The sequence below is a fragment of the Octodon degus genome, unplaced genomic scaffold, assembly GCF_000260255.1.
Source record: "Octodon degus isolate 3935 unplaced genomic scaffold, OctDeg1.0 scaffold00237, whole genome shotgun sequence".
NCBI lineage: Eukaryota > Metazoa > Chordata > Mammalia > Rodentia > Octodontidae > Octodon > Octodon degus.
In genome coordinates this window covers 332,751-346,484 of record NW_004524813.1, presented here as the reverse complement: position 1 = coordinate 346,484, position 13,734 = coordinate 332,751, and the positions used below count along the sequence as shown (strand labels likewise).

The 13,734-nt window shown below is 36.8% G+C and overlaps 1 protein-coding gene across 1 annotated transcript in view; it reads left to right on the top strand.

Annotated features, from left to right (window-relative positions):
* Crybg3 (crystallin beta-gamma domain containing 3) overlaps positions 1–13,734 on the top strand; it is a 129,066-nt gene that overhangs the window by 63,184 nt on the left and 52,148 nt on the right. The window contains exons 15-16 of the mRNA XM_023706039.1: positions 3,217–3,326; positions 7,302–7,428. Coding sequence (XP_023561807.1) covers positions 3,217–3,326; positions 7,302–7,428 — 237 coding nt within the window. The remainder of the gene's footprint in view (positions 1–3,216; positions 3,327–7,301; positions 7,429–13,734) is intronic.

Here is a 13,734-nt window from a genome sequence, read left to right as displayed (position 1 = left end):
ACATTTCTCAAATGCGGAAATACAAATGGCAAGTAAATATATGGAAAAATGTTCAACATCATTGGTCATTCAAGAAATGCAAATTAAGATGACACTGAGATACCATCTTACACTAGAAAGAGTTACTATCATCAAGAAGTCAGCCAGCAACAAATGTGGAAGGGCTATGGGGAAAAAGGAACCCTCTCCACTGTTGGTGGGAGTGTAGACTGTACAACCACTATGGAAATCAGTGTGGAGACTTCTCAAAAAGCTAGGATTGGAGGTCTCATTCAACTGAGCTCTTCCCTTCCTGGTTATTTTTCCAGAAGATGTGAAAACAACATACCACAGCAATATATGTGCACCCATGTTTACAGCAGTGCAATTTGTCATAGCTAAATCTTGGAAACAATCCAAATGTCCATCAGCTGAAGAACGGATAAAGAAAATGTATTTTTACACAATGGAGTATTATTCAGCTGTAAAACAGGATAAATTTGAGGCTTTTAAGTGGTAAAGGGATGGAACTAGAGGACATATTTTTAAGAGTGAAATAAATCAGATATGCATATGCAAATATTGTATTCTCTCCTTACTGTGAGAACCTGAAAGAGAAAATAAAATCTGAAGGGTACAATAGATACTGGGAAAGAGAATGAATCTGTTCAAAAGGAAGGACTTAATTGAGAAGGACAGGAGAGGGAGTGTGGGAATGATATGTATCTATGTATGTAAGCAAGATGGTTTGAACAACTGTACTGTGGTTTTCTGTTGGTCTATGGAAAGGTGCAGTTAATGCTATTTTTTTTGTCTTTTTAAAATTGTTTTTCTTTTTTATATTTCATGTATTTCTTTTTTCTTCAATTTTGCATGTCTGGTAATATGAACAACTAATTTTTGAAAACACTGTATTACAACAAATACTGTGAAATTCATATTTTGTTTAGTGTAATTGTATATCATTTGTAATTTTTTATTTTAATAATGTTTTGTACTCTAATAATTAAAAAAATACAAAGCCAAAAAAAGACTATTTTAACCCATCAAATCAGAGATACTTCATGATAGATTAGGTCTGTATGTTTGTCAATTTTAATTTTCCTCAGTACAAAAGATTAAAACCTAGAGGATGCTATGAAATAAATCATCTGAACTATGCTTAATTTACATTGTTAGTAATCTTAAGAATATTTCTTGCTGGACATGATAGTGCACACCATCATGCAGTAATCCCAGCACTCAGTAGCTGCGGCAGGAGAATCATTAAGTTTTAAGACCATCCTGGGCTACAAAGTGAGCTCAAGGACAGCCCAAACTGCATAGCAAGACACTGTCTGAAAAAGAAAAAAAAAAGATATTTCTTAATGTCATGATAAAATACAAATCTTGAGCTCAGCAGTACAGAGGTACCTCAGTTCCTGAACTTAATTATGTTCATGATTCTTATCACACAATTCATTCCATGATTCTCATAGCAACCGAATTTCCCTGAGGTACCACTGTTCAAAAAGTATTCAACAAACTAGAAATAAAAGTAGTAAATAAGATAGCTTTGGTTTCTATTCATATGTGGTTTTTCCAATTCTTACTATGAATTTAGATAACATTTTCACTATAGAGAAATTTATACTTTTGGAGATAAAAAGTAGTTTACCTTTTAGGATTGCGTTTTTAGAAACTTTTACACTAAAAAAAAAGAAAAGAAAAGGTAAGTGTTGTATTTCCCCCCCACATCTTTGTATCACCAGAAGGAGCTTGGCAAAAGCTTGCTAAATGTTATCTCCTTAAGTGAGTAGCCCCTTTGTTTTCATGCTTCAAATGCAAACAATATGGTTTCACAACAGGAAGTCATGTTGTTCAAGCTACTGATGGTTACGGGAGAGCTGGTTCTCTTATTTCCTTCATTTGGGCTGAGCTCTGACATCAGACCGAGCAAGGTCAGAGCAAAATGAGACGGCTGAAAAACATTCATGTAGGACGACCCTGGGAAAGATGGCAGAGGTAAACACTTGCTGCTGAGGAGAGCTCTGGTCTCTATAACAGCACAAGCAGAGGAAGTACTGCTGCACTGCATTCTTTGCAGGACTGTCAGTGTGGAGTGGACCTGTGGGCCATGCTAGCTATTTATTTATTTATTTATTTATTTATTTATTTATGTTCATGCTATTTAAAGACTCCAATGTATTATGAAATATTTGTGGGGCTTATTAATTTTTTCTTTCATTTTTGGTACCAGAGATTGAACTCACAATCTTATGCTGCCAGGCAGACACTGTGCTGGTGAGCTATATCCCCAGCCCAATTTTTTTCTTTCTTGATTTTGGTCCAAAACCACTAGATTTACAGATTATTATTTCTCTGCTGTAAAGTGTACTGTAGCTGAGATTTCATGTGTTTTTCTTGAAAAACAAGGGACTAAAGTAGAAATGTTGTATGTAACTTTAAGATGTACATTTAAAGTGATTTTATTAGAGAACTCAGTCTTATAAACTGAAACACTTGACACAGATGTCTGTTTACCATGAATTTTCCACTATCATCTTCTCTACCATCTCTTCCTATATTCTCATATTTTTTCTTCTCTTAACTATGGATCAAAAAGACTTGGGGAGAAAAAAGACATACCAATTTTCCCTGAACCTCTTTTTTTTTTTTTTTTTAATTTTAGGGAAGGGTGTACAAGGTATTCAGGGTCTCACTACTAGATCAGACTGGTAGTGATCCGCCTGTTTACAGCCTCCCAAGTGCTGGGATTACAGGCACGTGCCACCATGCCCAGTCTCAGTTGACATCTCAGCGTGCTGCGGGGGCGGGCCTGGCACAGCAGGCCCCCAGGATTGAATACCCGGCCCCTGTGCCTACTTGCAGGCATTTTAATTCATTGTGTTTGCTTATTTTATATATTTGATCTCACCATAGAAGAAAATATTGTTTGATATAATAAAAAAAATTTTAGTGGAAGAATTCTGATTTACTAATACACGCAGAATTATTTTCTAGGCATCTGTATCCAAATTTGGTACAAAAGATGAATGAAAATATTAAATGATGCCTTGAAACATGTAAAAAATGTGACAGTAAGGAGAATGTTTCTGTCTTGACATAAATTCATTGCCGATACATGAAATATGTCTAACATCTTGAATTTTAACATGTATATGAAATAAAAGTTTTTATTTGCTTGAGATGATGTCAGTTATTTTCTGCTTAATTATTACATTGTTGTTCCTATAGCTCAAAGCATTCAGTAAACCAGGGTTCCAAGGTGAATGCATAGATTATACAAAAGAAATTTGTGATCTGACTTCACTCATACCATGTTCTTTTAAAGTTCTTCGGGGTTGGTAAGTATGCTTGTTCAGTATTTTCTTTGTTAACTAATAATTAAATTTCTTTTATATCTATAAACATTTAGCTTTTTTAATATACTGTACTGTAAATTTTTAAACTTTTCTTTTTTAGACATTGCTAACTACTAACTAGCCTAGTTTTGCTGAATTAGTATTTTGAGTCATAGAATACAAGAAAGAAATTGCTGGCAAACCAACTTAGAGAAGATTCTCTTATTGTTAGAGTATTTTCTAAATATTTTTGAATGTTTACATTATGTGTTTCATATACAGCACTGTAGAATACTACCTCAAATTTCATTTTTACTTTTTAATATATTAAACATATGTTAAACATCGAACTCATAGTGATCAGCCTGTTTACAACCTCCCAAACTCTGGGATTACAGGCATGCGCCACTACACCCAATCTCATTCCCTGTCTCAGTGTGCCCCTGGGGGCGCCGCCTGCATGGCAGTTTTAACTTTAAACTCCATAGTCTTAACTGAATTGGTGTGGTTTTTTTTTTTTTTTTTTTTTTTTTTTTTTGTGGAACCGGGGATTGAACTCAGGCCCTTGTGCTTGCCAAGGAAGTGCTTATTCTACTGAGCCATCTCCCCGGTCCCTGCATTGATATTTTGACTTTTACATGTATAAAAAACTGTGTGTGATTGTAAGGGGTAAAATGTATTCTTTTTTTATTATTTAGTAAAATATACAACAATACCAATTTATCACCAACCATTTATAAGTACACAGTTTAGTGGTGTCTCCATGTATCGAATATCTAACTTATACTCTATCAAAGTCTGTGCCTTTCAAAATATTTTGGATAAGTCAGTTTTCCTCCCTTCTTTCTAGAAGCAGTAGAGAGTAAGAACTGCTGTCTTTCACCAATGGAACTGCAGTCTCCCAGTTATTTCCTGCTCCTGTCCACTTATTTCTAGTATTTACTACAAACCAGCCATGACTCAGTTATTTTGTCCCTAAATTCAGTTGAATATTTTTACTAATCCACTTTTCATTCCCCTAGTCATTCTGAAGTACCAGAAGAGTCAAGTTCAGCTCCTATTTTTCTAGGCTTTATTGTCAAGTAGTCTCCTTTTTTCTGTTCATTCTCCATTGTGTCATTTTACTGTCCCTCCAGTACTTCCTTCCATCCATCATTTGCTTAGTCATTTCTTTTTCTCATTAATTCCTGTATCAGAAGTTAGCAAACTTTTTTCTGTAAAGTGCAGATAGTTTCTAGTCTGGGCTGAATAGGCTGTCTTCCACTGCTTTTAACACTGCTGTTGAAGCAAGGAAGCAGCCACAGACAGTATATAAATGCATAGGCAAGGCTCTGTTCCAGTGACATTTAACTTGCATCGAGAACTTGGAATTATACATAATATTTATGTGTCATGGAGTAATGTTACTTCAATTTTTAAAACAATTTAAAAATTTGTAAGCCAGATTCATCTTGTAGACTATATGAAAATAGACATTGGAGCTATAGTTGGCTAATCCCTGATCTATTTCAAAGAATGTAGTTCTGTGGTAAATCTAATCAGCGGATGTTAATTGGTCAAGCTGCACATTTGTTAGGATTTTTTTTTCCATATCAAGATTTAGGTTTTGGGTATAATACTTCAGAAGATAGGTTTCCACTGAAAAAGATTTGAACTTTGGCAATAATTGCTGGTATTGAGTGGGTGGCAAGGATGTTTCCCAGTGTATCATAACCACTATCCCATTTTTTTTCTCACTATTACAGTACTCATTTGCATTAACTGCCTGGCCACCTGTAGGTATATACATTTGTGTCCCCTGCTTAATGCTTAATCCCAATATATCCTTTGAATTTTAGTCCAAACCACTCCTTCTAGTAACTTTGATTCAGCCTAATTTAAGCAGTTTTTTCCTTCTTTCATACAGCTCTTTACTTTGAACTTTTTTGTATTTGTTACTGTCTTTATACTTCCAAAGAGGATAGGAATTTCACAGCATTAAAACATATAAAATACAGCATTATAAATTAAGTAGACGATCTATAGCTCTTTTGGAAAAAATAAAATATGTACTGATGACCCAAAGTAATTTCACTTGTAAGGTATATTTTCATTTTCTGATAAAAAGAAGCATTGGAGTTTTTTGGGAAGAAAATCTTATTATCTAAGGAATGTACAAATATAGTTTTAATTTTTTTTTTTTTTTTCAGAACCGGGGATTGAACTCAGACACTTGGGCTTGCCAGGCAAGCACTTATTCTACTGAGTCATCTCCCTGGCCCCTCAACTATAGTTTTAAAGAATTTAAGAATTACAGAAGTTGTATAAGTATGTGGAGAATTTTTTAGAAGAGAATACAAAATAGTAATAAAGAAAAAAATTAGAAATCATACAGAATTTCACTATTTTTTTTTTAGAATTTCACTATTAAAATAATAGGAATTTGACAGTGTTTGTTGTATTTCATAGTGTTGTCTTCAAATTAGTTGTTCAGATTACCAACTATATGGATGCAAAATTGGGAAAAAAGAAAAAAAGTAGTTATAAGAAATTAAGAAGACCAAAAGAAAAAGACAAATAAATAAATAAAGCATTAATTATTCCCTTCCATAGATCAGCAGAAATCCACAGTACCATTATCTAAACGGTCCTGCTTACAGACAGAGATACAGCTGTTTCCTCAAGTCCCTCCCCTATCCTCTCATCTCAGTAATTCCTTCCTTTTGAACAGTTCATTCCCTTTTTCAGTATCTATTGTACCCTTCAGATTTTATTTAGAATTTCAGGTTCTTACACTAAGGAGACAATAGGATGTTTGCATATGCAGATATATTTCATTTGAGAGTATAGAGACTTGTATCTGAGCTAATTTCTACTACTTCCCAGCTATGTAATCTTAAACTGGTTGGGTCACCCTTCTGGACCTCAGTTTCCTCGTCTCTAAAGGAAGGATAATGATGAGTACCTACCTCAAAGGATTTTTAAAGACTATATAAGACAAAATAAAATGGTGTACATGAAATAATAGCCTCATGCCTAGCACATTGGAAACCTTTAATAAATATTGGCTAAAAATGCTTATTATATAGAAAATATGACAGTAAATTATGTCAGAGAGCATTTGGGGGGAGGGGTAATCCAAAGTGAACATGGCCTATGTATACAGTCCTGGTGATCTTAAAATATAGAGCTGGAACTTACACCAAATCTAAATTAGTAGTAGCTAATGAATTTTTCCCTTGGGGTGCCTTATAAAAGAATGTCTTAACTGAGCTTCTAGTAAGTGTTGTAATGAAGATTATTCACCATCAAGGTTTCTAAAGGTTTTTTTTTTTTTTTTAATTTCTGTTAGCGAGCTCATGTGTAGATTTTTTATACTCTTACATGATTTTAGAAGTCTAGCTTCTATGTCTATCCTGGCGGAATCATTAAAAGATCATTAGATAAATGTGTTTTAATTTTTCTCAAACGAATTCATTTTTTTAAATACTGAATCACCCACATGGATTGATTCCATGATGTTGCACTGGAAGGCACTAAATGGAAGCATGTCTTTAGCATAAAGCAGATGTCTTATTTCATATCTCAGCCTCAACGTTTCATAGGTGGGATAATCTTGAACAAATCACCAATGCTTTCTAATCCTTAGTTTTGTTGCCTGTAAAAGTGAGGATGTATTTTAATTTTTATTTATTTATTTATTTGGTAGAGTCTCATTACACAGTTCAGACTTGTAGTGATCCTCCTGTGTCAGCCTCCCCAGGGCTGGTATTACAGGCAAGTGCTACTATGTGTGATTTCAGGGCTGGCAAAGTGTACCCGAATTTCTGTGGCTGGCACAGCCTGTGGTACCAGGGATAGAACTTGGGTCCTTGCTTGCCAGGGAGGCGTTTAGACCGTTGAGCTATCTCACCAGCCCAAGGATGTTTTATAATTTTTGATGTTAATCAGAAACTGCTAGTTGACTGTAATTTGATTGTAATTCTGCTTGTTTTACAGCTGGCTCCTCTGTTACCAAGAGGACATCTTCTGTAATCAGTGTGTGTTAGAAGAAGGCCTTTATGCTGATCTTACTTCCTGTGGCTGCCCAACGTCTAGAGTTTTATCCCTTAAGCCTATTGACTATGTAAGTACTGTGTGGTACTTATGAGACTCTCTTCTTCTTTTTCTTTGTTTTTTGGCTGGCTCAGTCTGTCTTAAGAGCGGGTCTGGTAAGTCATGGGGATCCTGGGGATTGAACCTCGGTCCCCTGTGCCTGCCTGGGTTTGCCCCAGCAGGTACTTAAACAACTGAGCTAACCTGCAAGCCCCCGAGACTCTCTTATTTTTTCAGCTTAAATGTATAAGTATGGAGAGTGCTTGAAAAACTTGGATGTAAGCCTACTTCCCAGCCATGCAGCCTTAGTCAAACTGGGTCATCTTTGTGAACTTCAGCATCATCATTTGTTCAGAAATAATAATAATAATATCTTCCTCAAAGGATTCTTATAAGAACAAATTAAAGTAACACATGGGAAGGGCTCAGCTCCTTGAATAATGGTGTCAGAATTGGAAGAAACATTATAAGGAGAAGTAGTTTATTTATGGATCATAAAGTCTGCTTCTGAAATCCAAGCAAAATGCAATTTGTATTTCCTTATAATCTCCTCCTCTTACCTCTTTTCCTCTTCCTATCCTTTACCTCCTATTCTCTTTCTTTTGTTCTTTTTTATTTAAGTAAGAGTACAGGGGCCAGAGAGATAGCTCAGAGGCATAAACACCTACCTGGCAAGCACAAGGATCCAAGTTCGATCCTCAGCCCCACATTCTGTGTGGTCTCGGCCCCAGATCTCCAAGTGCACCATCTCAGCCTGGATGCTGATGCCCACCCTGTGGCCCCAGAACTGGGTGTGGAGGTGTACCTCTATAATCCCAGTACTCGGGAGCTTGAGACAGGAAGATTTCTGTGAGTTTGAGACCAGCCTGGGGCTACAAAAGTGAGCACAAGGCCAGCCCAAACTGCATAGCGATACCCTGTCTGAAAAATAAATAAATGAACAAGAGTACAAAACTCAAAAATTAGAATAACAAAAGTCTGTGCTTAAATACAAGTTTGAAGGGGCCAGGGAGATGGCTCAGTAGAATAAGCGCTTCCCTGGCAAGCGCAAGGGCCTGAGTTCAATCCCCAGTTCTGGGGGAAAAAAAAAGAGAAAGAAAAAAGAAATAACAATACTGTATAAGATGACTGGAAATGAGAAGGTGATTTTTAAAATATCTGGTATGTGGTGAGCACTCAGTGTTGACTTTTTCTCTCAATTTTTATTTTTTATTAGGACATGTTTATGAGACATAATGATCACATGCCTTATGCATTTTTTGGCACATATACATCACAGTTCCCAACATATCTGGCTAAGTCAACTGCAGGCAACCCCCTTGCAATCTGCAGTTTTAACTATCAAAAGCAAAATCAGTAGATTAACATATTTACATAAAGTTCCCTGGACAGAAACATTTCTAAGAATCTAGACACACTGGTTGTACCATAGGCAGTTGTATTAAATCTATAAAGAAAAACCTTATTAATCTTGAAGTGAAAACACAGTGGATTGAGAGAGGATGTGGTAGGAATTGGAGGAACAGAAGAGGTAGTGGAGATAGCAATGTCAAGAGAGGAGACCAAGAAGCTGGAGAATATAAGCAATAAGGACCTTAGGAGTGGGAAAAACCCCTTTTATGGGAAATGTTAACCCAGATAAATTAATCCCAAAACTGAGCTTTGGATGACAAATTCAGTTGCTTATTTGTTACAGTTTATCTAAACATTTCCCCCAGAGTCTCTGTTAAGAGATGGAGCTTTCTGAAGATCACTGGATCATGGGTATACCCTGATCAGTGAATTAATCCACTCATGAGTTCATAGCTGAATGAGCTGTTGCACTGGTTGGAGGAGTTGGGTCTTTGGTGGGGGCATGTCTTTGGAGTGTAGACTCTTGCTTAGTCCTTCCTCTCTCTGCTTCCTGGCTGCCAAGGGTTGGGCTTTCTTCTACCAGATCCTTCTGCTACGCCATTTCTGCTATGGTGCCAGAAGTCCATGGACTAAATCATTTGAAACTGAAACAAACTTCTCTCCTTTAAATTGCTGTTGTCAGATATTTTGATCCCACATAATATACCGTGTTCTTCCAGAGAGGAACAATATCCAGGATAGACTTTCTAAGCATTAGAATCTACTTATTACAGTTTGCCTTCTGGTTTACCTATCAGTCTCCCTAAATCTGGTCAGTTCTTCAGGGACTTGAGAGGGAAGCAGAATTTAATTCATCGGGGTAATGCTACCTGTTGAGGCCCTTTTTTGTTTCTTTGAAGTCAACCTTTGCTGGGATACTCAAGGTTACTTCATACTCCTTGTACTTCAACATGAAACATGCCTCACTATGTCTTCAACAGAGACCTTTCAAAACCAATGTGGGGTCTTAACATAAACTGAATATATTGTTTATCTAGGTCTTGGAGTGAAAAATTTAGAGGTTTCAAATCTCAGCAGATGGCTTCATGCACACTTGCTAGCTTCCACAGGATTACAGTTAGGGCCATGCAATTGAACACAACAACTTACATAAAAACATTTCTTTCTATCCATTTTTTTAAGATGTATTTTTAATAAAAAGGTCTACGGGGTCTCACTACACAGATCGAACTCGTAGTGATCCTCCTGTTTTCAGCCTCACAAGCACTGGTATTGCAGGCACGTGTCATCATGCCCAGTCTCAGTCCTGTCTCAGTGCATCCCAAGGGCAGGGTTGGCACGGCATGCTGGGGATAGAATCCCAGTCTCTGCACCTGCGTAAACAGGCATTTAGTTTGCTGATCTGTCTGGCTGGCCCTTACCCATACATTCTTTTTTTTTTTTCCATAATTTTATTGATAAACAAATAGCAATGAGACAGTTTCAAATCAAATTGGTAGGACAGTTTCAATAATTAACACATTGCATACATTCTTCCTAGTGGTTAATTGCTGTACAAGATGTGGACATGATATCCTATTTACAAACACCATTAGAACAAATCACTCTATTCATTAAGAGAATGTAACTATATATCAATCCTAACCACTTTGAATACACAGATACAAAATGGACATTCATCTATATACCCTTTTTTTGTTAAGTTCCATTATTTGAATATTATAGGTATGTAAACTCAGCAAAATATTCTAAAAGAGTTCAGTAGCTCATAGTAGACCCATACATTCTTATTCCCAAGTTTGACCATTCATTGTATACTTCATGAACATAAAAGAATTGTAACTCTTCAAAGAAAAATAGTTATTCTCATTATTTCTGATAATTTCTAAAATGCCTTCCCTAGAAATTTCACCAAAGGTCCTGTAAAATTCTTTCACGATGATAACTTCATATTTAGACTATACCTTTTGCTTTTAGAGCTAATACCAAGCAAGTAATTCTTGATTTGAACATAAAACTTTGCTTTGAAAATTCCTTTCCCAATAAATGTGCATTGCTTTACAGTGCTTTTTCAGTATTACCAAAGTTTGTAGAAAATTACCAAATCACATTCTTTTTTGTAAAGAAAACCAGACCAATTGGATATATCAGGAGGCCTTTACTTTTACTCAAGCTGGTGTGTAGGGCTATTGAGACAGGACTCTCTTTTATTCTAGATCCTCAGACAGGACTCTATTCTTAGTACGACACCAAGAATGCTTTATTGAATAGGATGACATTGCTTAGGCTGAGATTAAAGAACCTAACTCAAGTCATTATCCCTGAAATCATCTATGGCAAAAAAAGTCTTGAGTCCCTGCCATTATTATAGAGGACTTCTAATCACCTCTGTTTCAGTATCAAGTTTTAACCAGATAGATCATTAGAAAATCATCATAACTGGCTATCTTGAAAATGTCCCAGATCCTTACTTCCTCTGCACAGATCCTTTAGACTGGAGCCCAACACTCATAAGCCCAGAATAGTGATACTGTTTTTCTCACTTTAAAAGTCTGAACACATTAGAAAGGAGCCTCTCCATACTCTGTAATGTAGGTTACCAAAGTGACCCAGATAATAAATAAATATTTATTTATTTATTTATTTATTTATTTTTGGTGGAACCGGGGATTGAACTCAGGCCCTTGCGCTTGCCAGGGAAGCACTTATTCTACTAAGCCATCTCCCCGGCCCTGACCCAGATAATTCTGTACATTGTCCCTGCCTTAATACTGGAAGCCTAAACACTAAACTATGACTTTTCTAATAAAATTAAAAAAGTAGTCATATCATTTTTCTATTTATGCAGTTATAACAATAACCATGTTATTAATAGCCAACACTGGCAAAATGGTAGTGATCAGCAGCAATATTCAACATCTCAGAGACCCAAAATCTAGACACCTGGAAAAATGACAACTTGGTAGTGAGGAGAAAAAGTAGAACTCTAGAAACTGGGAAAGAACTGATAGGAAAATTAGAGGCTATAAAGAACTTGGAGAAATAGATCAAGAAAAGGAAGTATGTTGGAAGCTTGCTGGGGGGGGCTCAAGCTGGAAATCAGTCACACATGTAGGGCTAAGGCAAGGCCTGCCAGAGAACACGGGAAGCTCCTGGAGCCATGTAAATAAGCTTTTCCAAGTTGCAAGCTAGTTGCTAGGCAGAGAAATTGAAATTGACATCAGTTATGTGTAAACAAATGCTCTACAGTTCTTGGGCAGTTGCTCTTTTCCCATCAGGGAAGAGACTATCCACCTGACCTCAGTTCTCATCTCATCTTAGTACTGGAAGCTTACCCCCTTGTTTTCCCCTTGCAGCCACTGAGAGCCATGCCAGTTTGCAGCAGAAGCTTACCCTGGCTCCAAGAGTTGACTGTTTTGTACGACAAAGAGTAAGCTCAAGGAGAGAGAAACAACAGTCCCAGTCAGCAGCATTCTGGCCCAAAGAAATGCCCACAGCTACTATGAACTGCACAAATGGCATGGGCGTTTACCCTAAAGGGATTCCTTCCACACAAAGGCATAGTTAATAAAAGAATGTAATGTAGTACCCACTATTGTGGGTTGTTTAATTAAGCACTACCCTTGAAAAGGATTTTTCCCCCCTTAGGCTGAGACTCAGAACAACCAAAAGCCAAATTCACTTTCGAATTCTCAGTATAACCCCAATGGTGACTTGGTGAGAGACAGAGACTGGAGACAACTTCAGAGAGAGTACAGACATACACACACAGAGAAGTTTAAGCTTAGGGTGAGAGACACAGGCACCACCTACGTGGTAAGTACCTAGCCCGACTTTTGTGGCTCTTAAAAGAGCAGCTAAATGTAGATTAAGTATAATTGGCTATATTCAACACAGACATGAGCCCCCAGTTGTTTCTCCATCTACCAAAATGAGCAAGGACATCCCTTGAATTAAACGATTGCCACAACTTTCAGTAAACAGATGGGCTTCTGGAACCAGAGTAGGGGTGAGCTCACAGCCCATAAAATAGGAAGAGAAAACTGTGTATTAGGTTCTCAAAACTTTGGACCCTAGAAAGAATACAACTTATTAGATGACACAAAGAAGATTCATCCAAGATTAATTGAAATTAGAGCAAAAGCAGCTAACCGTACAAATGGCATTTTGAAAAATATGCTTAGAGAAGTAATAGCAGAAAACTTTTCAAATATGGGGAAAGAACAAATAAATGAGGCATACAGAATCTGAAATAACCACTATCAGAAAATAACCTGCCCACAGACATCATAGTTAAAATCCTGCAAGTCCAACACAAGCAATAAATGAACTAATCAGAAAACTTCATTTAAAGGCCTGGCCAGATAGCTCAGCAGACCAAAGTGCCTGCTTAGGCAGAGCACACTGGCTGAGTTCAAATCTTGGTGTGTCTTGCCAGCTCCACCCTCAGAGCACACTGAGACCTTGATTGAGACTGGGCATGGTGGCACTGCCTGTAATCCCGGCGCTTGGGAGGCTGAAAACAGGAGGACCACCGAGTCTGATCTACGCAATGAGACCCAGTGGATCCTGTACTAAATTTGAAACAAAACAAAACAAAAAACCAAATCTCATTAACAAAAAAAAAAAAAAAACCAAAAAACTGGTCTTTTACCTGTATCCCTCTTTTTTGTTTTGTTTTGTTTTGTCAGAGATGGGTGTTCCACTGCAGTCAGAGAAAGCTGTATTTAGAGAAGTCCCTAAAGGACCTTTACATACTTGAAACCAGTCTGTAGACTGTAGGTAGTTGAATTCAGAAAATAACCCAATATAGTTCAAGTCCATAATAGTAGTGTGTTATCAGCAGAACATGTAATTGTCAGATGATGTTGATTTGAGCCTTTTACAGTTCAGCATATTAATATGGCATTACTTTTTATACCTTGTGGTTATACTTTTTGCTGGATGGTTAAGACCAAGTTAAAGCAAGACCTATATAACTAAC